The 27,739-nt window shown below is 41.3% G+C and overlaps 2 protein-coding genes across 2 annotated transcripts in view; both read left to right on the top strand.

Annotated features, from left to right (window-relative positions):
- The window catches only part of PEX7 (peroxisomal biogenesis factor 7), a 36,961-nt gene extending 18,370 nt beyond the window's left edge, over positions 1–18,591 (top strand). Inside the window, exons 9-10 of the mRNA XM_042894009.1 lie at positions 4,511–4,610; positions 16,027–18,591. Of these exons, the coding sequence (XP_042749943.1) occupies positions 4,511–4,610; positions 16,027–16,095 (169 nt within the window). The 3' untranslated portion in view covers positions 16,096–18,591. The remainder of the gene's footprint in view (positions 1–4,510; positions 4,611–16,026) is intronic.
- A 3,379-nt stretch (positions 18,592–21,970) lies between these two features.
- On the top strand, positions 21,971–24,065 carry SLC35D3 (solute carrier family 35 member D3). The gene is made up of 2 exons (XM_042894010.1): positions 21,971–22,406; positions 23,236–24,065. Exons 1-2 carry the CDS (start codon positions 21,971–21,973, stop codon positions 24,063–24,065), a joined length of 1,266 nt encoding a protein of 421 aa, XP_042749944.1.
- Positions 24,066–27,739: the final 3,674 nt, after the last annotated feature.

Genomic DNA, 27,739 nt, shown 5'->3' with positions numbered 1-27,739 from the left:
GAGTGACTGTAACCTGAAGAGAAATGAAGGTGTGAGGATCAGAGAAGTGTGTGCAGAACTGCATTATGTTAGAGGCTTTCTAAGTTGCCCTCTGAAAGCAGACTGATACCTGTATGCAACAGAGGAAGCAAATGGGTAATAGGAAGTCTGTGTGCAGCTGCACAGCTGTAGCCTCTTAGGGGATGGTAGAGATTTAGTGGGACATTGCCACCATCATAGCCTCTCTTTTCTGAGGATCCTTTATCCTTTGCCACATTCCAGTATGGTGAGCTGCTAAGGACAAAGGTTCTTGAGAGCTTCTTCCTAAGTTTACATTAATTGTTATTCTCTTGCTTAGTGTAATAAGGGGTAGTGCCTGGCCAGTGAAATCCTCTGTTGTGTGGCTGCTGCCAGGAGCCTGACAGTCTAAGTGCTGTGTTGTCTGTATGTATATAACCTTACAGACTGCTGCATCAGCATTCTGTCTTATATAAAATGCCTAATTTTATTTATGTCTAGGGCTTGCATGTCATACAATACTGCACAGCAGTCTGTGGATGTTTATTTATGTGATCTTCTTTAGCGTCCTCTACTGACTCGGTGCCAGCTGGTTTGCCACGTATGGTTTCTCAAAAGGCTTCAGAGTCCAAAATAAAAAGTGGTGATTGTTTGTTTTTTTTGTTTTTTTTTTTTCAGTGGCTTAGTCTGAACAGTATGATTGATAATCACCATAATGAATGGTCAATGCATTTAAGTGATTTTAATGCATCCCATTGCTCTTCCCCTTTTTGACACCAAGTGTATATCCTTCAGGTTTGGCACTAATGCACTTCATGTAAGGTCTAGCTTTGCTTCATGCAAAATGTAGTGCATTTTCAGCTCTGACATTTAGTTTACGAAGCTTTCAGCAAAGATGGGGAGAACTTCTATCTCATATACCATGGTGCCTGTAAATGCAAAGAGTGAAGACATTTTCACAGAATGCCATGTTTTACTCTTGGCATAATTCTTCTGTCCAAACAATTAATTGCTGTGACCAGAGAGACAGGATCAGAGATGTAGAAATGAAATATAATTATTTAGGAGTTTTCTAAAATCATTAGTTCCTAAAAATCATGGTTTTAGCATGAGTGAACGGTATGTGGAAGTCTTTGAAAAAATGCAGTGCAAGTAAAATATTATGTATAATGGGGGAAACTTGTCACTGCAATATTTTGGGAATGTCTCTCCTAAAGAGTATAATATTGTGATGTACCTCTACCACATTACTTTACTGTCATTTGCAAGAAGGAGTAAGAGGTAGAGTTCTCTGAGGAATGTTCTGAGTTTGAATGGATGCACAATACTCCCTACATACACATACATGCATGCATACTGGCATGTATGGACTTGCACATACATACACATGTGGGGGCATGACTGTGTACGTGCAAGACTATGCACGTTACAATTTAACAAGAAAAATACTTGACAAAAATATAAATAGGTAAGAGAAGTTCAGATTCCAGCGCATGGCATTACTTTCATTTCCGTAGTACTTAAGACCTGTTGGTTTTTAGCCTCATTTTGTAGTAATCCATAGAACAGTATGGCATGGCAGTCCTTTAAAAGTTATGATTGCTTGTGTGCACAAGCTATTGAAAACTAGTTCCCATGCCAACTTTATGCTGGTAACTGAGAAAATAAAAGGCGTGGTAGATCTGAACTTTACTTTTTGGTACTTAAGTATAAGGATATGTATTTAGTCCTCTGTCTTATAGATCCTTCATCAAGACAAACTCCTTACTCTTTGGAAGAACTCAAAGGGAAAAAAAAAAACAACTAGGCATGTTAATTCAAAAAATCAGTTTTAAAACAAATGAATCATTAAAATGCCCGGAAATGTGCAAAGTACAGGAACATTTCCAGGACTTATTAAGATCTGCATGCATGTTTTTAAGCCTTATCTCTATCAAAATTCAGTTTGAAAGAACTTCAGTGTCATCTCTTACCGGAATCATAATTTTATATATTTGGAATCTCTTCAGTATAAAAAGATCCTGTTGCATTAGGCACAGACAGTGCTCACCCAAATCTAAACAGATGATCTGATAAATTGAAGAACTTCATTAAGCTGGTATCAAGCCAGATCTTTAAATGTGTTCACAGAATCTTGCCTATGGGGTAAAGTGGCAAGTTTTTGTTGAAAGTTTATTCTGCACTAGATAGCAAATCTGAAAGAAGCTTTAAGGTGAACTACAGACTCTACCTGCCCATCAAGTGCAAGTTCAATGACGTGGATCACAAAGAAGTCTTCAGAGCTTCAGGAATAATGCTGCTCACAAAAAAACCTTTATTTTTTATTTTTTTATGTTTTACTTCAGTCACTTGTCCTTTTTGTTTTGTTTTGTTTTTCCTTCAAGCTGAGAAAGTGTTTTGCTTTGCTCCATTGCTTTTTTTTTTTTTTTTTTTTTTTCTCTGTTTTTCTTTTTTCCCAACTAAAAATTATCTTCCAGATAGTTGAAATACTTATCGCTGGCATTTTTCTAGCATGAAACTGAAACCTCTGCAGTAGAACGTGTTAATTTAAATGCCTCAGTTGATGGAAACTCACGTAGTGTTCTAAGAAGTTTCATTGGTAGCAAAGTTGCTGGTGGTAATCAGAGCCTCAAGCATTACATCTGGTGAAATTAACCTACTTCAAAACTGATTGTAACTTTTCAATTATGATTTAACTTTGTTACGACCGTGGAAGTCAGAATCACTCATAGACCGGTGTTAAGCATATCTTTTCTTTCCAGTGCTTCCTTTTGGTATTAAGACAAGAATTACAATTTTATGCTAAATATTATATCAAATATTAATAAATGTGATGTTCGTGCAGTTCCTAAATTCACTGCCATTTTCCTGCCTGCATGTGCTAGCTTTCTTTAAAAACAGTGTTATGAGGTAGAATTTCTCTTTAAGTTAGGAAAATGTTGACCACAGGAGTTACTCACCAAATGATGCAACCTCATAAGTGAGATAATATCTTTCTTCTAGCAAAACAAATTTCTGCTGCTTTTTATAGCATTATTACATTGTTGGAAGAATACCGCAAAGGGATATTTGTGTATGTATTTGTATGTATTTTCTTTTTAATTTTTTCTAATATACAGCTCTGTTTGTATAAATATTAAACATTGGTAACTAAAATCTTAATGTAATGAATCTTTAACAATGGCAGCATCTAAATATATGTTGTTTTCTTTTTTTAATTGTAAGTGCATCTTTCCATTAAAAGAAAAAAGACAAATCGGGGATCAAAGAGTGAGCAGAACACGCTAGTATTGAAAGCTGGGCTACAGATAGCATTTCTCACTTCGTACTGCAGTAAAGTATCAGAGCCACCATGAAATTGTCATCAGTGGTTTTCAATCCTAAGACTGTACCTTTTTTGACCTTTCTTTACCTTCTTATGAACAAATGGATGAGGATGAAAATGCTGAGATGGGCTTTTTGCCCTTCCCTCTTGCAAAATAGGTTGTTTATCCTAGATCTCAGGTACTAGGAAAAAGTTAAGAGGATTGTTGCTATGACACAGCCATTGTACTGATAACTCTTTGGTCATTTATTAAGGAAATAACATTTACGTATTAAGCAAACTGACCTTGCTGGCTCCAGTGTTTGTTATTTTGCCTGAATTGGTTTGAACATAAAGAGCACTCAGTGTAGTTAGTCTGATAACGAATCATTCTTATTAATTATTTTCACTATCCCCAATCAGAGTAACACAATGAGACTCTGTGATTGTTAGTGAAGAAATAAAGCATCTGATTGACCACCGTCAGAAAATTCAAACTAGAAAACCTGGTTACAGCGACCACCCTCTAGAATGTGCAGTGCTCTGCAGCTTGTGGACTTTTCTAAGAAATACCATATAATCAAAAAAAAAAACCCCAAAACAAATATTTCTTTTGTGCCATCATTAGACTGGTGTTAACTGCGTAGTGCCACTGATCTTTGTAGTACAAATTTGTTATTGAATTATAATGTTTCTCAGAAGCACAGTCTCAAATTAGAGACAAAGAATGGCCAATGTCATACACGAACGTGTAGTTTTCCATAAATAAACATCTTGTACTGAACGATACCAAAAATTAAGAAAAATCATAATTTGAATTGATATCTTACAGGGATACAATTATCCAGCTATCAAGAAATATGATGAGAATATTCTATCCTATATTTTTTTCTGTTTTAGTAATGTCCCAAGTGCTGGTCTTTGGTGCCAATTTTGATCTCACTTTCAGCAACAAGAGACAAAGATGGTTTTACCCAGTGAGGTTTAATTTATGCAAATCAGCAGATGGCTTTGCAGGAGTATGATTAGTTATGTTTCCTAAGTGGATGAGTTTGCTCTTTTAAATATCCTGGCAGCAACAGATTTGTCAATATCTCAAATTATATTTTTTAAATGGCCTTTCAATTACTTTAATTGTGGTTTGTTTGATTTTTTTTTTTTTTTTTTTCTTTTTTTTTTTTCTTCCTCCCACCCTCCCTTTCTATATAGATTCTGGGACTTTTCCAAGCCTAACCCTTTGCTGGAAACAGTTGAGCATCATACTGAGTTTACATGTGGACTAGATTTAAGCCTTCACAAATGTGGCCAGGTAAGAGATGTGACAAATTTACCTTTCACTCGCCTATTATAGCCAGTTCTGTCAAGGCTGGACTGCAGCACTCAGATCCTGAATAACAGCCACCAGATCACAGAAAGCTTTTGGAAGTGAATCTGGCTGAATGCTTATCAAGTAAACTCCTCCTTAGGTGCATATTTATTTATAAAGCAGTTACTTGTGTTGAGCTGGAAAAGAGGACAAAACTGACAGAACTGCCAAATCAAGTAACAGAAAGCCACAGCAAGCTCATGGGAAATGAGGTGGCTTTATTTTGGAAGGAAGAGTAAAGGTGAATGGTCTTAGATACCAAGCAAAGACACGGGGATTTGTTCCATCTGCTTGAAAAGTCAAGTTTGGTATTGCTAGTGTCACACTTGATCTCTGAATCTGGTTTGTCGAGTACTGTAGGAGGTTCAACATGTATTCAGAACTGTAAATCCTTCAGTTATCAATCTGAATGAGTGGGACCCATTTTGACAAGGGCATCTCTTTGTGTACTGGTGGTAGTAGGATTCTTTCTCTGCAAATATTTCTGTTTTATAAACAGAGAGTTGTTATATGTAGTATGAATTTGTTGTTGTTGTTGTTTTTTTTCCCCACAGCAAGAAAGACAGAAGAAAACTGAAAATACAGTTCATCATTTACTTTAAAGCATATGGTTTTAACACAGAAGTTAATGCAACTTTGTTAACTGTGCCTCAGGTGTTATTTGCATCTAGGTTCTTTTCTAATTCAAAGTGAAATTCAATTTATATCTTAGATGAAAATGACTTCTTTCATTTGAGATGAAATTCTGATTGGACAAAATAAAACCATCCTAATTTCTGCTGCTGACAAAATAACATGGGAGTAAAATGTCAGTTTGGCACAATACTTAGCTTAATGTGTGTGGATTCATTCTTGGCATTGGTGCAGGCTTGAAGAGCTTTATGCCAGACTGCTTGTTCCCTTCATTCTGCTGCCTCAGGGGTGCTGTGGTAGCTATTAATGAGACTGTGCTGTGAACAATGCAGGGGAATTTATAAGGCTGAATATAAATCCCAAGTTTCAGGTTGTTTTTCATTGGGGCAGGGAAAGAGTAGTGTAAAGGACAGTTGCCAGGAATTAAAGCTTTATCCCAAGTGAGTGCGTAGATATGATTCTGTCTGAATTGGGGCTGGGGGAGCAGGAAGCATAGCTTAGTGCTTTAGTGCCTTAGATTGCTACCTCACAGCATCCTGAGCCAGCTCAACTTTCCACAGAGTTGGTGTGGCTTTTGCAATGGGTCTGAATGAGATGACAAAAAGGGTTTTCTTCCTTTGTACTGAGGATGTGATTGCATCTTGGTTCTAAGCCTGTTGGAAAGAGCCCCAAGTGTTACAGTGGATGATGTTTTTGACTGTCTGGCTAAATACGTCGTCTTTTTGTGCGATACATCTGTCAAACTGAGTTCTTGCTGAAAGGACATTCTTTCTTTTGTAACTGCAATGTATGGCACAGCCTTCTTGGAACAAGGCTCATTGATGATAATGAATTCAAAGCAAACAGCTGCACCTGCACTGGTGTGTTGGTAAAAGGAAAATGATGATATGTATACCTATCTACATTAGGGCATTAGTGCATCTAGATGTTTTTTTCCATGCAGAAATTCTGTAAGTCTTGTGTTGGACTTAATGTGAAAGTACCAGCCTGTAAATCCAAATCCATGTACAATTCATGCCAATGTGCCTTCCAGACAGAAATTTGGCATCTGCAACAGCTTTAATATTCTTCTGCTTTTTCTGCTGAGTTGATTTAGTGTATTGTGATGATTGGATATCACAGCAATTGGCAATGTAAATACTGCTTTAAAAAAAAAAAAAAAACTTTAATAGAATTGAAGTGTAACTACCAGATCAAGAGTGAATGCTTACTGAACAATCTCAACCCTTGAAGCTTTTCCCTGACATCTACATTGATCCAGCAAAGACTATTTGCCTAAGTTATACTGCTGCTTCCATTATGTAGGTTGCTCTCATGGCTGTTCTCTATCAAGAACTGATAATGAGTCCCAATACCTGTTCTTAATGCATTAATATGATTTGTGATTTTCACTGTATGCGTCAGAAGGAGTTCCGATTTGAGATCAGAATTGCTTTGTTCCTCCATGCAATGGAGAAGCTATTAACTTACAGTCAAATTAAGTATACCATTCTGGTCATTAACCTTTGCTTTTGCTCTTAATGCTGTCTACCCAGATGATATTTTCCTTGGCTCTTCCCAATGAATTTCAGTATTTTTGAAGTATCTTTTACATGTCAAGAAAAACTCAGTCTGTACTCTTGGAAAAGTGTTCAAAATAGATACTGTGATTAAGGATCCAATTTAGGATTTACAAGGCATTCCTGTGGAACTGACTGATCTTTGAGCAGAATCCACAGGCAGGTCTGTGCAGGCAAGGGGTTTTCGTATAGTATCCTGCTAAGGGGAGGCAACCTGTCAGGGAGAGATTTGCTGGTGAAGAATGGATACCAGATAATGAAGATAAATATTAACTAGATGAAACAGAAAATTCTTTGGTGCTTAATTAGTATTCTAATACCTATTTTGGAAGTATCTGCCTCTGCATAAAGAAAACTTTTGTTGAAAGCTTTGCCTTTATATAATCAAGAAGGTTGCTTTTTTTCTTTCTTGTTCCTTTCACTGTTCATGTCATGTTTATAACAGTTTCAGACTATGAATTTCCATATGCAAACTAAACAGGCATAGGAGGTATATGGAGAATAATGAAAATGATAATCAGCTTTATATTATTCCTCTCTAGAGGCTGATAGTGCTAGACATATACTGGAATGATATTCTGTATTTCATCAGATTTCTGACTTCTCTCCTCGTATGTACTTTCCCTGTATATCATTCTTTAGTATTCTGATGACTGAAAGTGAAGTACCCCCTTAGGTCCAGTCCTTACTGGGGTTTTGCTGTGCTTACTTGCAGAGTTGTAGACGTTAACGTAACTTCGTTTGGTATTTGTGCAGCTTTCTTTGAAAGCAGTCCTTTTTATATTTAAAACAAAACAACAAAACAACTTTTGCAGGTTGAATGTGGTGTGGTAATTATGAATTCATTTTGTAAGTTTTTAGGCTATCCATCAGTGACAGATAAAAAGTACAGCTCCTGTGAATATTCACTTCTTCTTGTCCAGATTCTGAATTTATTTCAGTAAGTACATAAAGAATAATGGAACAAAAACCCCAACCCTTTCTGTTGTAAAGCTGTATTTTGCTTAAAACAAACATGAGAGAAGCCTGAAAGTTGTCTGAAAGTCTTTCTCAGCCTACATTTTGAGTCTGCTCTGAACTCCAATAGGCTCACATAAATAGTAGAAAGTACATTATTGCTTCCCATTGAGCCAGCCTTTTTGCCTTGCTATTGAGAGTGACACTGAGCGTTTAATTGGAGCAAGAGAGGAATCTTTCCATTTCTCTATACTCTGTAAACAGTGACATTTATAAATTACGAGAATATAGACTTCAGTAGAAGTGATGGTAAGTGGTACAATGACTTAAAATTCTTGGCATGTGAAGAGGGTGTTAGACACCAGTGACGTGCCAAATCAGAACAGGATTTTCATGATGTGCAATAGTGAGATGTTCCTCTTGGAAACTGAAATTGTTCTGCACCATTTCATGAGAATGTGTGTTGAAGTCTAGGTTTTAGTATAACTTGTGAACAACACAAGTAATAATCATGTGAGGTTGTTTTTTTTTTTTTTTTTTTTTTTTAACTGTGTTGTGTGTGTTTGGGTAGTAATTATACTACAAATGGGCAGCTCATCATCTAAAAAGCTTTTTGTGTCAACATGGTTTGGGAGGCAAAATTGTTTCCTCTAGCCCTCTGTATGGCTGTACCTCCATTTGTAAATATTCTCCCAGAGTAGATTAGCTCACATAAAACTGGTTTATCTTATTTCTCCTGGGAGTGTGCCTGGGATTCCAGGATGTATCACCATAACAAAGGGTATGGCTGAAGTTTTGCTCTGTTGCACTGGAGATGGTGATGTGAGATATGGCAGCACACACATGATAATAATATGGAGTTGGTGCTGATACCACTACGGTACCTGTGAGATCAATTTTGTGCTCTCTTCTGCACTATTCTTTGTGGCTCAGCTTCTTGAAATTTCTTCTTTCTTCTCTCTAAAACAGTGGGATGTCACCAGTATTTTGTGTCCGTACCAGTCTATGCTCTTTCCATGTACCCAGAAGCCATTAGAACCAAGGGAAGATATTTGCTTTGCAGCAACAAAGTTGATCCAATGAAGTATTGCTGTGCTGAAGGCATTGTGAGCTTTCATATAGCATCAGTATCACTAAAATATAAAAACCTGATGTTTCTCAGTAGTTGCAGGGAGATGTAGCCAAACTGTACTCACTTGAAGGTAAATCAAAACTAGTTCTAAGATCTTGCAGTTTTTTTAGAGAAATCTTTGATCATCTGTCAAGTTCTGGTGTACAAATTTGTTCTGCTACCTGTTTTCTATGTGTAGTTTCTGCAGTGTACCACATTAGCTGTACAAGCACAACAAGTAGAATTGGCAGGAGAGAGGAGCAAATGGAAAGGCAGGACATATCTATAGTGAAGCTGTTTTGCTCTCTGTTTTGAAGTTCATTAGTCATGCACCCTTGACAGCCCCAGAAATAGTGGATGTTTCATATAAAAGTACTTCTTGTGGGAATGTATAGAAAAGTAAAAACCTTGCCTTTGCTCATTTGCTCTTATCTGCTACGCTTAATTACCAGAGAACCAATAGCTTTCACTCAGCTGTTGTAGCTATCACGCTGCTGTAATTGTATCACTATCTCTACTGCTTTTTAATCTCTCCCTATGGACCTTCTCTGGGATGTTACTGAAGTTATGCTGTTAGAGATCCTTTGAGATTAAAAGATTCTACAGCAGCTCTGCTTTTACTTAGCTTCAGAGTGGATTTTTGCATTGAAAGATCAGATTTAACCAAATGCAAACGTTACCATGAAACCAAAGTGAACGCCTTTAAACAGCTGGAGGAGGAGAAAAGAGAGGTGACATTTATTTCTGGTGATTATTGCAATACGTCCTCTGCAAACTGTTATACTTTCACTGTATAAGTCAAAGTTAATCATTTATGAACAATGGTCACTCTTAGTCATTATCAAGAGAAGTCTCATCTTAGGGTGTTTGGAAAAGTTGCTGCCAGGTGTCAGAGTGCTGTAGAAGCTGCAGTGTCAGTCTACTGAGAGGAAAAAGTAACTGATTCTGATGTACTGAAAAGAGATGCGAAGCATCTCAATACACGTGTTGGTTGTCTGCTGTATTTCACTTGCCTAAAAACAATTTCTACTCTGAAAACCTCATTTGTTAGTCCATGCACTGGATTTTGCTTTATGTCTGCATAATCAACAATTGTTTGAGTCTCCCAGTGAATTGCTCTAGTGAAACTCAGTGGAAGACAATGGGATTTTTCAGCTGTCACTGAAAACATTTTGCCTTATCAGTATCTGTGATTATGTCCAGCATGAAGATTGGATGTGATAATTAGGAAAACACAGTTTTACTGCATTTAACCTGCTTTTTGGGGCCGCTGAGGCACCAATGGGGAAAAGCAGGTTCCAGAGTATCTTCTACTAAACTTAAGATTGAATTTACTGGTCAAAGACTCAGGAGGTGTCTTTCGCTTTATATAGGTCCAGAGGAACTGCTACCACTGCTGTGGAAATTCCAAGGCTTTTCTAACCTGCAACTTGTGCCTCAATCTGCTTTACGTCTTACTCATGAAAAACACATTCAGAAGACTTGCATTTAGGAAAGCACAGTGTGACCAACACATTATCTTCCTGTTGCCCATGTTGGTGCAACTAAGATGTTGAGATAGCTGCCTTGTTTTTAAATTGGTGAAATGTGATACATCTTTGCAATCTGAAAAACAGTGCCCCCTAAATCTTTTATCTCCCTAAGAAATAAATAGATTTCTTAAGCAGTATCTGAAATAGCTCTTCTTTGTAAGAACTTCTGGTCAAGGGTTTAATGATGTCTTTATTGGAAATAACAATTAAATCATTATGTGTTATTTTCAGAAGCGCATCAGAGAAATCTGTCACTGGGAATTCAAAACAAAAGGTTTAAATTTGCAGGCTGCATTACTTTGTTCTTATGTGAAGGTAGACATCATGTGCAGCTCATCCCTGACATCTTTTGGCCAAACAAAAGGCTGTACCAGTAGTCCAGATTTGCTAGTACAAAATAGGTATTGAGTAGATTTTACTTCATGCATGGTCCATTATGCACTTAACCAAATCGTTTTGGTGAGGGAGGAGGTCTGCCTATTCTTTTTTTTAATGGCCCCACTGCAAAGGAAAAAAAAGTACTAAAAAAGTGCTAAAACAGAAATGTTTTCTACTTGTGTTTCTCAGGATATTATATGTGAATGGACAACTCAGGCCTAGATGGTTCTGGTCTGGAAATGGAATATGAGGAGTGATCACCTCTGAAAGCAAACCTAACTAATCTCCATCTTGCATACATACAGAGGGTGTTCAGAACTATTAGAAATATAGAATAATGATATAAATAGACTGTTAAATTCTATATAAAAAGTCACAGAAGATAAGAAACTAAAAGACGAAAGGGGACACAACCTTAATGGAAGAGAAGAACTGAATATTTTTTTCTGATATCGCTTCTTACAGAAGAAAGACGGGTCTTATCTGTTTCATTTGAAAAGGGGGTGGGATGGAGAAAAGCTGAAAAGAGAAATGAGTCATTATCAGACACATTTGTGCATTATCCTGATTTATTACAAGCTCTCAGGAAGCTGAGTGGCACCAAGGTACTTCTGGATTTGCCTATTAAAAAGAATGAAAATGTTAGTATAGAGAAAGCTGTACTTTCTTCAAACTCCTTTAATAGAAGGACAACTGGACTGAACTCAGTTTTTAGTTGTTCTTTTGAATGTATTTCATCTAGATTAGGGCCTGGGGTTTTATTATTGATTCAAACATTGGGGGGGGAAGCTACTGACTTGGGAGATTTCTCTTCTTTTCTTGCTCCTTCTGAATAGCGAAGAAGCAGAATGTCAACCAGATAATTGCACCAGACTGAATGGATTGTCCTCAGGAGCTGGAAAAGGTCTAAGTCTATTGCAAAACAAGATGATTGTGATGAATAGGAAACAGAGGGCCTGTCAAGGAAGTAAATCAGTTAGTAAGTCAATGGAAATGTCTTTGGTAAATTAATGGATATCAATATTAAATCAGTTGGTGGGAAAAATTGTTATACTCTGAGACAAGGAACATTTCAATAAAATACAGGATAGCTGTTTCATTTAAACTATGATTTTTCTAGTCAGGCAGTCAGCTTCCTATGACAACTCCAGGCTTGGGTTGGTTTGCTTGCCTTTGGCTTTACATAAAGGGAAGTGTAGTGATGCCCATTTTGTTTTTATGCTTGCAATAGACATGCTTAAATCTCTACTGGCAGATAAGTTGGCATGGCATTTATGTTGCGGCAATAACAAAACAATACCCCCAGCACATATGCTAGTACAGCAGTTTTGCTATTGAAATAAAAGGGTAAGAGACAAGCAGTTATACCGTTTTGTTAGACTGCTTTTATCCCACAAGGCTTTAGTAACAATTGACAACCAGCAGAAAAATTACCAATTTTAGAATGCTTTTTTCATTTGCATTATTTCTTGATGTAATTTAACAGTCAGTGTAAGTAGAATATTCCTTTTTGTAACTAAGCTGTTGCTATTTTCCTTTTCTGTGCAATTTCTGATAAATAAATGTTGCTATAGTAGAACTGTAACAATTCAGTCTGCATAAAAATGATAATGGCATAGGGAGTCCAAAGTATAAGGAAATTATAATTTATACAGTTCTTTGCAACTGAAGTAAACTGTGTTTTACTCTGTTTGCATATCAACTTCAAAAATAAAAATTGAGAGAAGTCAATCACACACCCTCTAAATACAGAAAGCACTGAGATTTGTTTCAATCTGTAAGTGAAATCTGTCTCCAAGTGAAGAAGACATTTTCACTGAAGGACAAACCTTCATGTTCCAGGTGATGAGGAATTGCTGGCTATGCAGATAATGTTTCAGTTAAAATTTTCCTTTGTCCTTCATCTTATCACAGAAACATTTTCTCCATGTGTTGGTAACATCATCTCGTTGATAGACTGGAGCCCCTCCCCTCTGAAGACAGGCTGAGGGAGCTGGGCTTGTTCAGCCTAGAGAAAACAAGGCTGTGGGGTGATCACACTGCAGCCTTTCAATACCTAAAGGGAGCCTACAAACAGGAGGGGAATCAACTCTTTGAAAGGGCTGATAACAGCAGGACAAGGGGAAATGGTTTGAAGTTGAGGGAGGGGAGATTTAGGTTGGATGTTGGGGGAAATTCTTTCCAGAGAGGGTGGTGAGGTGCTGGAACAGGCTATCCAGAGAGGTTGTGGATGCCCCATCCCTGGAGGTGTTCCATGTCTAAATAGATGGGGCCCTGGGCAGCCTGGTCTGGTCTTAAAAGTGGAGGTTGGTGGTTCTGCATGAGGCAGGGGGGTTGGAGATTCATGATCCTTGAGGTCCCTTCCAACCCTGGCCATTCTGTGATTGAAATATGAAAAAAATATAAAGGAAGTTAACAATTTTTTTCTGCACCCTTATTTACTGTGGTGTGCTGGGTCAGTCTTCCTCCCAGAGTGAATTCCTGCTGCTTTTTAATATTTGATTAAAGTAGCACTTATTTTAAAAAGAAGAAAAGAAAGGCTAACGTGCTTTAAAACATTAAAATGTATTAAAACATATTCACATGCAATTTGAGAAGTGGCATTCCTAAAAACTTTTAAAGCACTTGTTCAATATGCTGTTTCCCTCGTAGGAAAGGCATACAACAGTCATAAGAATGGTGTGTAAGACAGGTCTTTGTAAGAAAAACAGTCAAAATGAAACAAAAAGACATTTGGTAACCTGATGCAGTAACTGCATTAAACATTCACTTATCTGTATCTGACATTTCTTTTTTAGTGATTTGTATTTGAGACAGTGACAATGGTGCGTGTAGCAGCTGTCTGTAGATTAACATTTGCCATTACACTTCCAGTTGTCACCTTTCTCTTACAGTCTTAACAGTATCTTGGAGAAAGTATTATGGAGAAATACGAATGCAGTTGCTCTTGCTAGTGTTGTTCCAACCATTGTGTCACAATTTGGCATGTATACCTGTTTGTTGTTCCTTATGTGTGTGCTCATTGAGGTTTCTGATATCGGTCTTTCACTATAAAGTGACTGCTCTACAGGAGAACTTTTAGGAGGTATTACTTTTCAGAAAGGGTGGTCAGGCACTGGAATGGACTGCCCAGGGAGGTGGTGGAATCACCGACCCTGGGGGTGTTCAAGGAAAGGCTGGATGTTGTGTTGAGGGACATGGTTTAGTGGGAGCTATTGGGAATAGGTGAACGGTTGGACTGGATGATCTTTTAGGTCTTTTCCAACTTTGGTGATTCTATGATTCTAACTTGACACAGCACTATTTGTTGCAGCTTTATTTTCCTTCTGTTAGTTGGTTACCTCTACATCTTTCATGTTCTACCTTTAAGTCAATGAGTTGGACAAATTACTGCAAGCAATCCTTTTAAAACCCACTTCTAATCCCCATGTTTATTTTGAGTGTTGCTAGATTAAATGGTTCTGTAGCTATATTTGTTCAGAGGCTGCTTCAGGATGCTAATTATATTGGTAGCAGGTGGGAATTCCCATGGGCTTTTTCCAAATGTTATCTTGTTTCTGCATGAAAGTGAAAAGTATTATGGAAATACAAATATTGATCCAGAGCTCTGGAGAATATTAAAAACTGTATTTTTTGTGATTGACAATTTCTGCATAGCTTCTTTAGTGGGAGACTCAGATTTTCTCTCTCTTTTTTTTTTTTGCATGACTGGAGGGACTGCAATGCAGTAGAACCATACAAAGCTCTATTATGTTGTATGAATAGACAAACGTTTTTGAGAGATTTTTTGGTACGTTTAGATGTATATGGAAAACACTTCAAATAATTAAGTAGAAGCAGCTAAGGAAGCAATGGAAATGAATAATAGTGCAGTATAGTAAACACAAAATGGGCTAATTATAGCATAAGATCAAATATTGAAGTTGGATTTCCAAATTTTTCATGTGCAGCTGTTTATTCTGGCTCTAGAAGAGAACAGGAATTGGAATCTGAAGCAGAAAGGAACTTGTTGTGTACAGGGTACAATACTGTATCCTTTGTAATCTCAACTGGAAAGGACTTTATAAAAATAATTTGAGATGGATTCAGCCAGATTTACTGGTACACATCTGTGGGGCTCATAAACTATTTAGCTCTCCTTTTCCTACTTTCTTTTGCCTTAGTTGTTATCCCCTGCAATCTTCTGTGAATGTACGTTATGTTACTTGAGTAATAGTGTGGTTAACCCTTTCACTTTATTACAGACTCTCAGGTGCATTGTCCTTATCATTATCAAACTAAAGCATTCTATGGTCTACTTCTGTGGAATCTCATAACTTATTCGAATCTAGTTTTGTAGAATTAGGTTAATCTCCTTGTTTGTAATTTTAGTTTCTAACTTGCACCTAAAGAAGAGCTTGGGGCTTGCGATTCAGAATATTTTCAGTTACATTGGAATCAGTTGCTGTGTTTGTAAAAGGCAGTTGGCATAAGTGGCATCACTTCCTCATCAGACTAGGGTGGTTTATGTAGTGCTTGAAGTAAACTTCCTCCTCCCACCATGGTCTTTGACATGTCTTTCATCACCAGTACTCAATTCTCAGCAGACAACTCTTTTCTCAACAGAAAATACAGTGCTATCAGCTCATTAGAGTGAGACAGAACAGTCTCTATTCTTCAAGAAGCATCCTGTGTCATCCTGTGTCTTTGTTTGGTCTTTACTTCTTGGTTCCTTAACTCTCCATTCAAAAATATATCTGTAATAACTATTCCTGCATGCAAGTATGAGAAAGCTGGTCACATTATATCATGAAGTGCTGAGATGTCTTGGTAAAAGAACTGTGAAAGCCTATGAAGAGATGTCACATGGCTTGTAAATGTGTATGTCCATCCTTTGTCCTATTGTTACACTGCCTTAGCTTACATGAAACAATCACTTCAAACTCCAAGTTTTCCATGCTTTTCTCATGCAGAGTATGAAAAATAGGCAAGTGTAAACCTCTGGGCACTTTACTGAAGTTAAGACAATTTTTTTTTTTTTTTTAAAGGAGAAAAAGAAAAAAAAGAGAGCCATTGCCTTGTTACCTAATTTTGAAGCATTGTAAAACAGAATACCAACCAACATCAACACAACAATATTTGTTAATTTCTTCTAAGTTCCATCTGTTTTTTGTCAACACGACACTAAGTAGATTTTGTTTGCTTTACAGGTGGTAGACTGTGCGTGGGATGAACTTGTCAAGATCTACACTCCATCGTGTCTGGCAGCTGCTGTCTAGAGAGAAACTGAAGATCTGACACACTGGGAACCTTTTTGTCATCATCTACAATCAGACTTGTGCTAAACTGTCAATTGTGTCACTAATCTTTGTGTCTCCTTTTCAAGTAAAAGCCTGAAGTGTTCTGCTCTTGAGCTTGTAGACTTGTTCTACCATACTAGTAGTACTTGGATCAGCAAAATGTTCAACAGCTACTGAATGGCTAAGGAGTGACAGAAGCAGATATGAACTGGTGTCTTCAGAACTACCAACAAAATTCTGTGATTTGTCTGGTTAATGATGCAAGCAGAGGCCAGAATCTTCTTGATCCTTATAAAGAATAAAAGTAGCTGGCAGTGCCTTTGGAGATTGTCACTATAGAAAAAGAAGAGTCTTTTCCACTATTTAGTACTCTAATGTCAACCTGAGGCTTGTATCCCCAAGATCCATTTATATTGAATTGTTTTGCTGTGACTCACATTGCATTATCTTGTGCAATATGATGAATGCTCTCGATAGACAGTAAATGTCATAGTTTATAGCCAACTCATTCCTTTAACCTTTTTGATTGCTGCTTCACAGAGATGGTAAAGATTATTTTCATACATTTTTCCCTTGGATCTCTTTGAGTAAAACAGTTAATGAAGTCGCGCAGAATAATACTCTAGAGAAACAGAGAAAACACTTAGGAAAAAATGAATTATAAACAACCCTAATTGGATCACAATCTTCAAGATTTAGAGATATTATAACCATCTCTTCTATTAGACTTATCTTTTACTTTCACTTAAAGAGGTTTTTTCAAGAGATAGCAGTGTGGCCATACATTCAGCATTTCTGGACCTCCCACAGTCTGGCCAAAGCGAGAGCTGATATCCAGACCAATTGAACCTACGTACATGTGGATTAACTGCATGGCATAAGCACAGCAGCTCCAGAGTAGCCAAGCTATTATCAGACGTGCAAGAATATGCCCAACATTTTATAGCTGTAGTAGCTATGAACTGACTAGTTTCTGTGCCCACTTTGACTCCTCAATTTGTGTGGTGCAATTTTGGCGGGAGGGCTGGAACCAGATGGTCTTTAAGATCCCTTCAAACCCAAGTCGCTTGACTTGGTTTCGTGCAAGCCATTCACACCCCTCCTTTTCTTTTTTTTTTTTTTTTTTTTCCCTAAACCTTTTTAAAACTGTCTCATTTCTGCTGCTACCCCATATCGTCAGACTTCATCATTAAAAAATTGCAGGGCCTAGGCCTTTGGACAGGTTTTTATAGTCTTCTGTTAATGAATGCTATATGCTTCTGGGTTGCACCACTCATAAATCGAGCAATACAGGCACTGCCAGCCCTGCTGGATGAAGAAATGAAAGAAGGAATTCAGCAGAACTAAGACTTGGGAATTGTGAGGAAAGAATTATTGTGCTATCTTGGAGAATGAGCCTGGGAGCTAGCAGGCAGCCACAGGGCAGTATGGATATACTGACTCAGTGCTAGGACAAGACAAAAAGAAACCCCATTTCACAAGGTGAAGAATTTGGATCATCATAAGTTTTTCTGGGTCAGTGCAAACTGACCCTGGATTGCCATTGTCTTAAGATGAATGAAATACAAAACAAAGGAGATTTCCTATTGTACCAAATAGCTGTACCAAATTCCATGTTTATTGCACTTTAATTCTGTGCGCTGAGGAATGATGCATCCGTAAACCTATGCTATATAGAACTTTCAGTAATATCATGGGCCGTAAATCTCATGCTAGGTGTTACTATTTATTATTCAGCCTTTACAGTTATTCCACTTTTCTGCTCTATCTCTTTTTTTCTGCTTAGACTGCAAGTTACTTGAGTGAGTGGTATATTTTGGTGCTGACTATGTATTCTTTATGCTTGTCTCTGTTAGGGGTGGGTATTTCCAGAATGCTGCTGTAACTTATTGGTTAAAAAGTCAGATTTATACAAATGAACACAAGGAGAGAAACAACACCCATTCTGATCATGCACACTCAACACATGGATTAAACCTTTTTCTAACAGCCTTCACTTCTCCTCCTGTGTAGGTTAGCTTCTGTGCTGAACGTTGCTGGGATTTAATACTCCTGAAAAATGGATGAATCCAGAAGATGTGCAAAGTAAAAAAAAACTGTGGCTTTTACTCTTCCTGTTTGATCTCTGAATGGAGAGAACATGCTGTAATCTTTTGCACCGTAACAGAAAAAAAATCTGTTAGTAGTTGTTGCTGAATCTTGATTCTCAGGGAATTGTTTTAAAGGTTTTTTTTTTTCCCCCATTTAATGACCACAGTAGTAGCTTCTGATCTTTGTTTTTTATTTATCAAAACAGGCCTTTGACTATGGCAATCTTGAAGATATGTGTTCTGCTTTTAAACTTGCTCTTGTGGAAGATTTTGTTTCATGTGAGTGTATAGGTTTCTTCTCAGTTCAAGAGATGTATTGATTAATCATGTTTTAAAGGAGTGGATTTGTTACTCTGCAGTGCTATTAAATTAATTGCATACAGTATCCTTGGCTAAACTTTTGTATTCACTTCCACAATTAAGAAATGTTATCAAAAAAGTAAATGCAGTGAAAGGTACTGAGACTTATCAGTAATGAGTATCATGATCATGGTTCATATCTTTTGGGAATACCAAGCGATAGTTGCATTTTTCCTGTGCTTTGTGAGGCAATACATCATGCAACTTTACCTAGTGGTGTGTCTCATCAGGTCTGCATTTTGATCAAGAAAAGTTATTTTCATAGAATAACAAAACTGTGGGAGTTGGAAGGAACCTTTGGAGATCATCTAGTCCAACATGTCCTGATATCCAAACTAAAGCTCTCCTGGCACAACTTGATACCATTTCCCCTCGTCCTGTCACTGTCACCAGTCACCTCATAAGGAAGATGCTTCAAGTATCCTTACAGCCCTCTCTAGAAAGTTCCCTATTTTGAACTGGGGAGCCCAGAACTGGACTCAGTACTCCAGATGTGGCCTCACCAGGTCAGAGGAGAGGTGGAGGATCCCTTGACCTACTGACCACACTTCTTAATGCACACCAGGCTACCACTGCCCTTCTTGGCCACAAGGGCACACTGGTGGCTCATGGCCAACCTGTTACAGCCACTAATGCTGCCACTGTGCGTGCCTCCCCAGGACTCCCACAGAATCACAGAATTGTAGGGGTTGGAAGGGACCTCCAGAGATCACGAGTCCAACTCCCCTGCCAAAGCGGGTTCCCCACACCAGGTCACAGAAGACCTGGTGGGTCGTTGTCCACCAGAACACCCAGATTCTTCTCTGCAGAATTCCCTTCTAGCAGGTCATCCCCTAACCTGTATTGATGCATGTGGTTATTCCTCCCCTGGTATAGGACTTCGCACTTGTCCTTGTTGAACCTTATCAGGTTCCCTCTGCCCAACTATCCAATCTATCCAAGTCCCACTAAATAGCAGCACAGATTTCTGGTGTGTTAACTACTCTTCCCAGCTTGGTATCAGGTCATTGAAGAAGATGTCAAACATGACCTGCCCCAGTACCAACCCTTGAGGGAATCACCAGTGATAAAGCAATCCCTTCTATCAAGTTCAGCACTGGCCTCAAATTTTATTTGCACCAGCATGGCCATACTAACCCTTTCAGTAGTAGTGTTCAGTTTCAACTAAGTCATTTGATAGTGAGTGGCTACAACTCTGCACAACACTTCCCTTATACATCTAATTGTTGTGTTAGACCCTGATTAACACAAGCTCTCCATTAAAGACTTTTAATGTAGATAATTACCATTTTCATTGTAGAAGCCATTTAAAAAAATGATGTCTTCCTTCGGAGTTTGGTCCATGTCTTTTTCTCAAACATGTACCCAAGCAAAATGCAAAGTTGAGGATAAATTGCATCAAAGAAATGGAGCTAAAAATCACAATCATCTCATTACTGTAAGGAATCACAGAGTTATGATCTGTGCCCTGCTAAGCGAAAATTCTGTAGCAGAATCACCTCTTGCGTGAGCACATGACATTGTTACTGCACACAGGAAAGGCCAACATGAGAGATGTACCTGTACTGCAGTACAATCTGATGTGACCAGAATCTTTCCCACAAGTGACAGGACCCACCCTGTGAAAAGACCTTTTCTTACTGCACTGTCAATTGCACTCAAGACTAGTACAAAGGTTTTGCAGAACATGGTCTCTGTGTTGCTTTATTCAGCTCCTTCCCAATGCAGGAGAGCATCTCTTCTGTGCACAGACAGGTGAGGAGGCAGTGGGAGACACATAGGGGGCCTGACCTAAATGCACAGTGAGAATAGCAAGGTTGGGCAAGTGGCAGCACTCCCCCTACAGCCGCCCCACTTTGTAATGGTGTTGGAGAATGCTATGTGTAGACAAGGCTAGATGTAGGGGAAACTTGAGAGATGTTGTAAGAGGAACTGTCCCTGCAATGCCAGTAAGCCCTGAGAGGTTTGATGTGAAACTCAGGACACACACATTTGAGTTCCCAAGTTCTTACCTTTCCAATACATGTGTTTGCCTCTTTCTCAGGGAAGCTTGTAGTCCCCAGTCTGAACTTGCAGACGGATCCCTGTGATGTGAGAGGCCCTCCTCTGCAGTGATGCTTTCACTAGAGAGGGGACAAAATGGCTCTTCCAGAAGTCATGCTGAGGTACATGAGTTCTAATTACTTCAGTATTTCCAGAAAACATTTTTTTTCCCATCTACATTTAGTTAGAAGGAGATTGTTTTCTTCCCATTTGCAAATGCAGTCAGCAATCCATGTGTTTCTTTAAATTGCGCTCCCTGTGAGCCTTGGGATGAGTCCAAAAGGAGACCAGCATGAAACGTGTTGGCACTGTTCTTCAGTGGGTTTTAAAGCCAGGCTCGGCCTCCCGTGACTTTTAGTGAAAAGTTTCAAATGTTATATGCTGTAATGTTTCAGGCCACTTTGCTGGGCATTCACGCTTCATGCTGCAGTGCGGCGGCTGAAGCTGGTGAAGGCCTCTGAGGGGAGTGGCCAGAAAGAAGTAGTGACTGAGCCATTTTGTTTGGGAGGAGCTACTGGGGCCTGCTCCATCCTATCCCTGGCTGGCACTGAGCTAGGAATGAAATGTAACATTCTTCTTGGCATAAAACAGTGGTGTCTTTCTGATACAGCTGAAAGTTGCGCTGTGCTTGTGCTGGACTGGGTACCTTCCACACCTGTCCTGTTGAGACCTGGCCTACTCTTTGTAGGGCGTCTTCCAAGGACAAGCATGCAGTGGCAATTCTGCCATTCTCACCCAAGCTGGCTCTTCGTAACATAATTCCCCTTGAGAGAGGAGGGAGACTTATTTGTTTAAAAGAGAGAATAGCTTTGCTGATCCCGTACAGATCAGTGATGAGCAGCCTTACTGCTCATGAAAGCAACCTGCCGTGCACAGTGTATAGAAGGCACAAGATATGCAGCAGCGTAGTTTTGCCCTACGTTCCCCGGCGCTGGAGGAGGCCGGCAGAACGCTGCCAGTCTTCCCGTCGATTCAAGGCGAAGCTTCAGACTCCTGGAAACCCTTCACCTGCCAATTCGGGATGAGCTTACGCAAACTTAACCAGGCTCAGCGCATCGCTTCGTGCCGCCGCCGGTTCTGGTGACCGGTTCTGGTGTCTGGGCGAGGCCAGCCCCGGCTGCAGGCTGCCAGCCGCGCCCCCGGGCGATGCGCCCTTCCCCTGCCGGGCCGGGGACTCCCCGCGCCGCTCCGCCGGGGCGTGCGGCGGGGGAGGCGGCGGGGAGGGGACAGCGGGGGGCTGCGCGGGGGGGGGGGCCGTCGGCGCGTCCTGCCTCCGCCCGCCCCCCGCCTCCGCCCGTCCCCACGCCGCCGCCGCGGGTGCCCGGGCGGGCGGCAGTGCCGCTGGCCCCGGGCGCGGGAGGATGGTCCGGTGGCGGGGCCGGGCGCGGGGCGTCGCGGTGGCGGTGGCACACGGGCTGTGCTCGGGCTCGCTGAACATCCTGCTCAAGTTCTTGCTAGCCCGCTACCACTTCGCCTTCTTGACGCTACTGCAGTGCCTCAGCAGCGCGGCGGCGGCGCTGGGGCTGGAGGCGCTGCGGCGGCGGGGGCTGGCGGCGCTGCCCCCCTTTGGGCTCCGCCTGGCTCGCCCCTTCGCCGCCGTGGCCGCTCTGGCCACACTGCAGTCCACCCTCACGCTCTGGTCGCTGCGCGGCCTCAGCCTCCCTATGTATGTCGTCTTCAAGCGCTGCCTGCCCCTCGTCACCCTCGTCACCGGCGTCCTGGTGCTGCGCGACGGCATGCCTTCGCCCGGCGTCGTGGTGGCCGTCCTCATCACCACATGCGGCGCCGCGCTGGCCGGTGAGTGCCCGCCCCGCCCCGCCGGGACGGGACGGGACGGGACGGGACGGGGGGGAGCGGAGCGGGACAGGGATGCAGAGCGACGAGCGGGCAGCCGCGCCGCGGGGCGCCCCGACGGCAGCGCCGCCTCCGCTCTCGGAGACTCTTCGCCCCGGCACGGCAGAATGGGGCAAGGGGGCAAGCGCGAGTGCTGCTCTGGATGCAGCTCTGTGGAGGGTGGTGCGACCGTAGAGGGGTGCGTGCAGCCTTACGGCGGGAGATTTAATACCCTGGGGGCAATTGCGATCCCGTGGTGCCAGCTGCAGCCCAGGAGGAGTAAGCGCAGTCTTACAGGGGCAGGTGCAATTTTAGGAATCGGCTGGAACCCGACAGGGGCCCTGTCGTCGTGATGGGTGTCACTGGGTTTGGGGCAGGCAGCTTCATCTGCCGAGCAGCCCGAACAGGGCGCTGTGGCTGTGGGACCCCCGCGGGCTCGCCAGGGTGGCGGGATGGTGGAAAGAAGATTCACGGTTGGAAGCCAGGCAGACCGAGCTCCCCAGCACCTATGCTGGCAGAGGGTACCCAGAGCCACTGTGTCTGAGCTGTTTCAGCTGCAAATCTCACAGTGTTCTTGCCAAAGGGAGAAGGTGAGTTTATTCGGACCGGGGGGTGTACAGGGAAGTGAAAACATTCAGTAATTTGGCAGAAAAGTCTATCAGGAGGTAAGGACATCAAGCTTTGTGACAAGCATGACAAACCTGAGGAGCTATACACTGACATATCTTTTCTAAATATCCTCCCCCTCCAAAATGATGCTCTTTCCATCTCATCTGCAAAATCCACCCAACAGGTGCTGGTGACCTGACCGGAGATGCCATGGGCTACGTGACCGGTGTGCTGGCTGTGCTGATCCATGCCGCATACCTGGTGCTCATTCAGAAGACCAGCGTCGACAGTGAATACGGACCCCTGACAGCTCAGTATGCCATTGCTGTTTCAGCCACCCCTTTTCTCATCATCTGCTCCTTTGCCAGCATGGACTCCATCAATGTCTGGTCGTTCCCAGGCTGGAAGGACCCTGCTATGGTATGCATCTTCATCGCCTGTGTCCTGATCAGCTGCGCCATGAACTTTACCACCCTTCACTGCACCTATATTAACTCAGCTGTGACCACCAGCTTTGTAGGGGTGGTGAAAAGCATAGCAACCATCACGGTGGGCATGGTAGCATTCAATGATGTGGAGCCCACCAAGTTGTTCATAGCTGGTGTGGTGGTCAACACCTTGGGGTCGGTCATTTACTGCGTGGCCAAGTACATCGAGACCAGGCAGCAGAGCACGTACGAAGACCTGGAGAAGGAAGGTAGAGAAGAGGAGGGGAAAAGGCAGGCTGGGGACCAAGCGCTGTTTGCAATGGAGGCGATTTCCCCAGAGAAGGGGGCTAGGGAAGCAGCAGTGGAAGGATCAGCTGAAGGGGACAGCCAGGGTGGAGAGGACGAGAAGGACAGCACCAAGAAATCTGCTGGGGAGCTATCGGCTCAGGGAAAAGCCACCAGCACACAAGATGGGAGCAGGAGCTCGCTGAAGGATGCCTATCTCGGAGTATGGAGGTTGGTGAGGGGTGCTAAATATATAAAAAAGGATTATTTGATAGAAAATGAAGAGCTACCAAGCCCTTGAAAAGTAGGTGTGAAAACTCCACAGAACATGTTGCTTGAAGACAGACAGCTGAGTTCTATGTACAGAGGGAGAGGCAGAGCATACATTTCCACATCGATGCTGACAAATCCAAGTCATTTAGGATAACTTTACCTCATTGTCAAAAAGCAAAAGGTCAGGGTTTGCTCATGCTTTCTGCTTGCATTTAACTGCTTTCAGTACATCCATTTAGACCTGCCACAGCTAAGGTACCAAGTCCTTTGCTGTGGATACAGACAGAGTTGGGTAACAGCAAGCCGTGGGGATGACTGTGAGGGGTATCAGTGCCTCTAGGTTGAAAGCAGTGCCGGCAGTAGCCTGTAGCTTGAGGCTCTGTTGATGTAATTCTTTATCCATCCAATTCTATGTACTCTGTACAAGTGTATTTCTGCAATTTGTAAATTCCTATTAACTGTACTTGTATGTGCTCTTCTGTGTCACTATGATTGCAACAGAGCTAGAGGCTGTGCCAGTTGAATTGTATCGGTGTATGATCACCCACCTAGCTGAAGAATTGAAATTCTCCCTGATTCTGCAGCCAGGCTAGGCGATGGTCCGGCTTCATGTTATGTGGTCTGTGTTTTCAGTGGAAATGCTTCAATCTTGCACGTGCAGGAGAGCAGAACCGGATCTGAACTTTTGAGGAGCTTTAGTCAGCAGAAGAAGGATGTTTGCCTGTGAGCTTCGACTACATAAAGCATTGGGAAGATTAGCTTGATCGAAATACAAGTTTGGAATTATTGGGTTGTATTGATTTGACTTGGGAGGGCTATTAAAAAAAAATACAGGGAGAAAGCGTGCCTTGGGCTCTCTCATACTGTAGAGTCGGGCGGATCTCAGCCTGTGTCTGAACCTGGGTGCAGGCTACAGCAGAGATGTGGGGATCATCTCTGCCCATGCCCACACTAGGGCTCCCAGAGCTTCTTTGGCAGGGCAGTGCTGTCTTGACCTGACTGCTGGGCTATGGCATGGTGTGGCTGCAGTGTCTTGTGGATGCAGGCAGGGAGCTCTGGCAGATCACACTCAGGGGCCAGGTCTGCACAGCACGCTTGGCACTGGAACACCTGGGTCTTTGGGGGAAGCTGTGCCCCTTTGTTCTCAGTGCTTCCTTGTGCTGTGAGGGGTAAAGCTGGTGCTCAGCCTCAGGTGCTCAAGGGCTCGTGTGGGAAGCAGGAAGCATGATCTCCAGTGTGTCTTCTAAGCAATATGCTCATAATTTGTACCAAATACCTGTAGCAGGTAAGACAGAGGAAACAAGTGTCTGAGTATTTCTTAGCCTGGGGAAGCCTTTTGGGAAGCAACAGTCTTTGGGTCATGCCTATGCTCAGGGCCATACAGAGAAGAGGTCTGACCCCAAGTCTTCATCATCCCAAGAGGGCCCCAGCTGTCTGGACCGCAGTGGACAGAAACAAGTGGCTATCATTTCCTGGAAAAAAAGAATGGATCAAGCTTTTGTCATTGTTTTGGTGGTGGTGGTTGTTGTTTTTTTATTTATTATTATTTATTAAGCCACTGAACCAGCTATACCCACATCTCCACTTAAACAGTGCCTACCCTAATGCCTTCTTCAGTCAAACAGACAGCTTTCACCTAATGGTGAATTCAGCACTGAAATCAGCAGTTAGCAATTTCCCCAGCAGAGCATACGTACAAAATTAGTCTCTAGGGAAAAAGTAGATTCTTGTCAATTCAAATACAGATAGAAATTGTTGGGCACAGTAGTATTTTTTCAAAACGAGTGCAGAAGTTGGATGACCTGGTATCGCCCATGGATTTGGAAAGGCACTGTTAACGAAGGCAGTCAGCCTGTAGCTGCTGCACTGTGGGGATGGGGCACGGAGATGTGTACATCACAGTTGCATATAGCTGCTGCTTCAGAGTGGAGAAATACCACCTGTGCTGAAATATGTTTACTTTCTGCTCAAGCTCCATTAGGTATCTTTCAGTAAAAGCACTATTTGTTGTTTATGAGCCAATGGTTTTTTTTGTTATTTTTCAAATATATCTTATATAAGGCTGTGCCTGCAATGTAGAGTTGCGGTGTTACTGAACTCTTTACAGTACCATCTACGTAGCAATCCGTACAGATGGCTGAAGAGAAACCTGCATTTCTGACCTGCTCTTACTGCTCAGTGCAGTTTAACCACAGAAATGAGGATCTTTTTGCCACCTGACTGCCAGTCCCACTGAAGCACACTGTGCTTCCTTGGCACATGCTATAGAAAGCTCTCCGCCGGGATTTGTACCGCAGGACTTTTTCCTGGAGGAGTTCAGTGTTTTGCCTTTTACTGTTGTGGAAGTATCATTAGAAACTTGTGGAAATTTGAACAGTTTCAACTGTTAAAAAAGCTGCTGTTACTATGTTGTATGTTTGCATGTATAGGAAAAATGTGATAATGTTGTATGCTATTTATACATCTAAATTCCCTAAATTAAAATGGGAATTTGGCAAATGCAGTTAACTTTTTTTTTTTTTTTTCTCAATAAAGAGATTGTTGCACAAAAATAAAAATACTGCCTCATGCAGAGGCATTTTTATAGCATCAGTGGAAGACTACAGAATGAGATGTGGGAATAAAATGCACTGCTTTCCAAAAGTTCTGGTTTTCTTATTGTTGCTACTCTGGGTCCTCATTTTTACTTCATTTATAATTATTCTTTTGCCTTTATACGATCCAAGCTTCCTCAGCACGTGACAGTACACTATTAATACTGCCATTGACAAAGGGACCGAGGACAAAGAGCACAAGAACTCTGAAGTGTCTAAGCTGTCTCTATAGTTTTACGTATCTTGTCCTCAGCAGTGGTTTCTTTGACCACATATTTAAAATGGCTTAGTGTCAGTAGTGCAACTGCTCTGACTTTAGAAGGAAAACAATTAAACAAGATGACACAAATTATTAATAGTATTTGTTTTACTAGTTATGTCACCTGCCAGCCTACAGGCTGACTGAACAATTACTTTTTATGTAAATGCAAATTTATCCTTGTCCCCTCTGCGTCTCAAATTGTGCCCCATGATGTGGCTGGTGGCCGTTACAGGATTCGCCTGAGAGATCCACACAGAAGTGTCTTCATGACAGGTTGGAGAAAGGAGCTGTCCTGGGTTCAGGACAATGAAGTCAAGCTGATGCACAATAACTGCTTTGAGAATAAACATTAATTTCAGTGTGGATACATCCCCGAGGAACACCTGCTCTGGCACTGCTATTGCTGCACGTATGCACACATGACAAACAGACATGCAACAGGAGAAGGAAAGCCAGATAGCTATCTTATCTAAAACACTTCAAAAAAAAAAAAAAAAAAAAAAAAAACAAAAAAAAAGAAAAAAAAAAAAAAAAAAAGAGAGGCCAGGGTATTTGAAGGCAGTGACAGTTAAAATTTATATTAATAATTTAAAAATCTGCATTACTGACAAACTGATCCTGAGTTTACCATCACTGCTAGAAGGAAAATGATCAGCAACCAGCCAATATTGAAAAAATATGCTTCAGTTTGTTAAACAACATTCATGCTCCTGTGTGTGTCCAGCACTTGCTTATTGATAGTGCCTGCCCTGATTTCATTATGTTTGTTTGCTGCAGGCAAAGCGTTTTGTGCACAGAAAGGTGTAAGCCTTCTGCTCTGGCCTCTGAATTAAGATTTGCAACAGA

The sequence above is a fragment of the Lagopus leucura genome, unplaced genomic scaffold (genome assembly GCF_019238085.1).
Source record: "Lagopus leucura isolate 7727_CA_CO unplaced genomic scaffold, USGS_WTPT01 1-102_obj-0_obj, whole genome shotgun sequence".
In the NCBI taxonomy this organism is placed as follows: Eukaryota; Metazoa; Chordata; class Aves; order Galliformes; family Phasianidae; genus Lagopus; species Lagopus leucura.
Note: the sequence above shows the minus strand (reverse complement) of the source record. Positions and strands in the feature narration are given on the sequence as shown.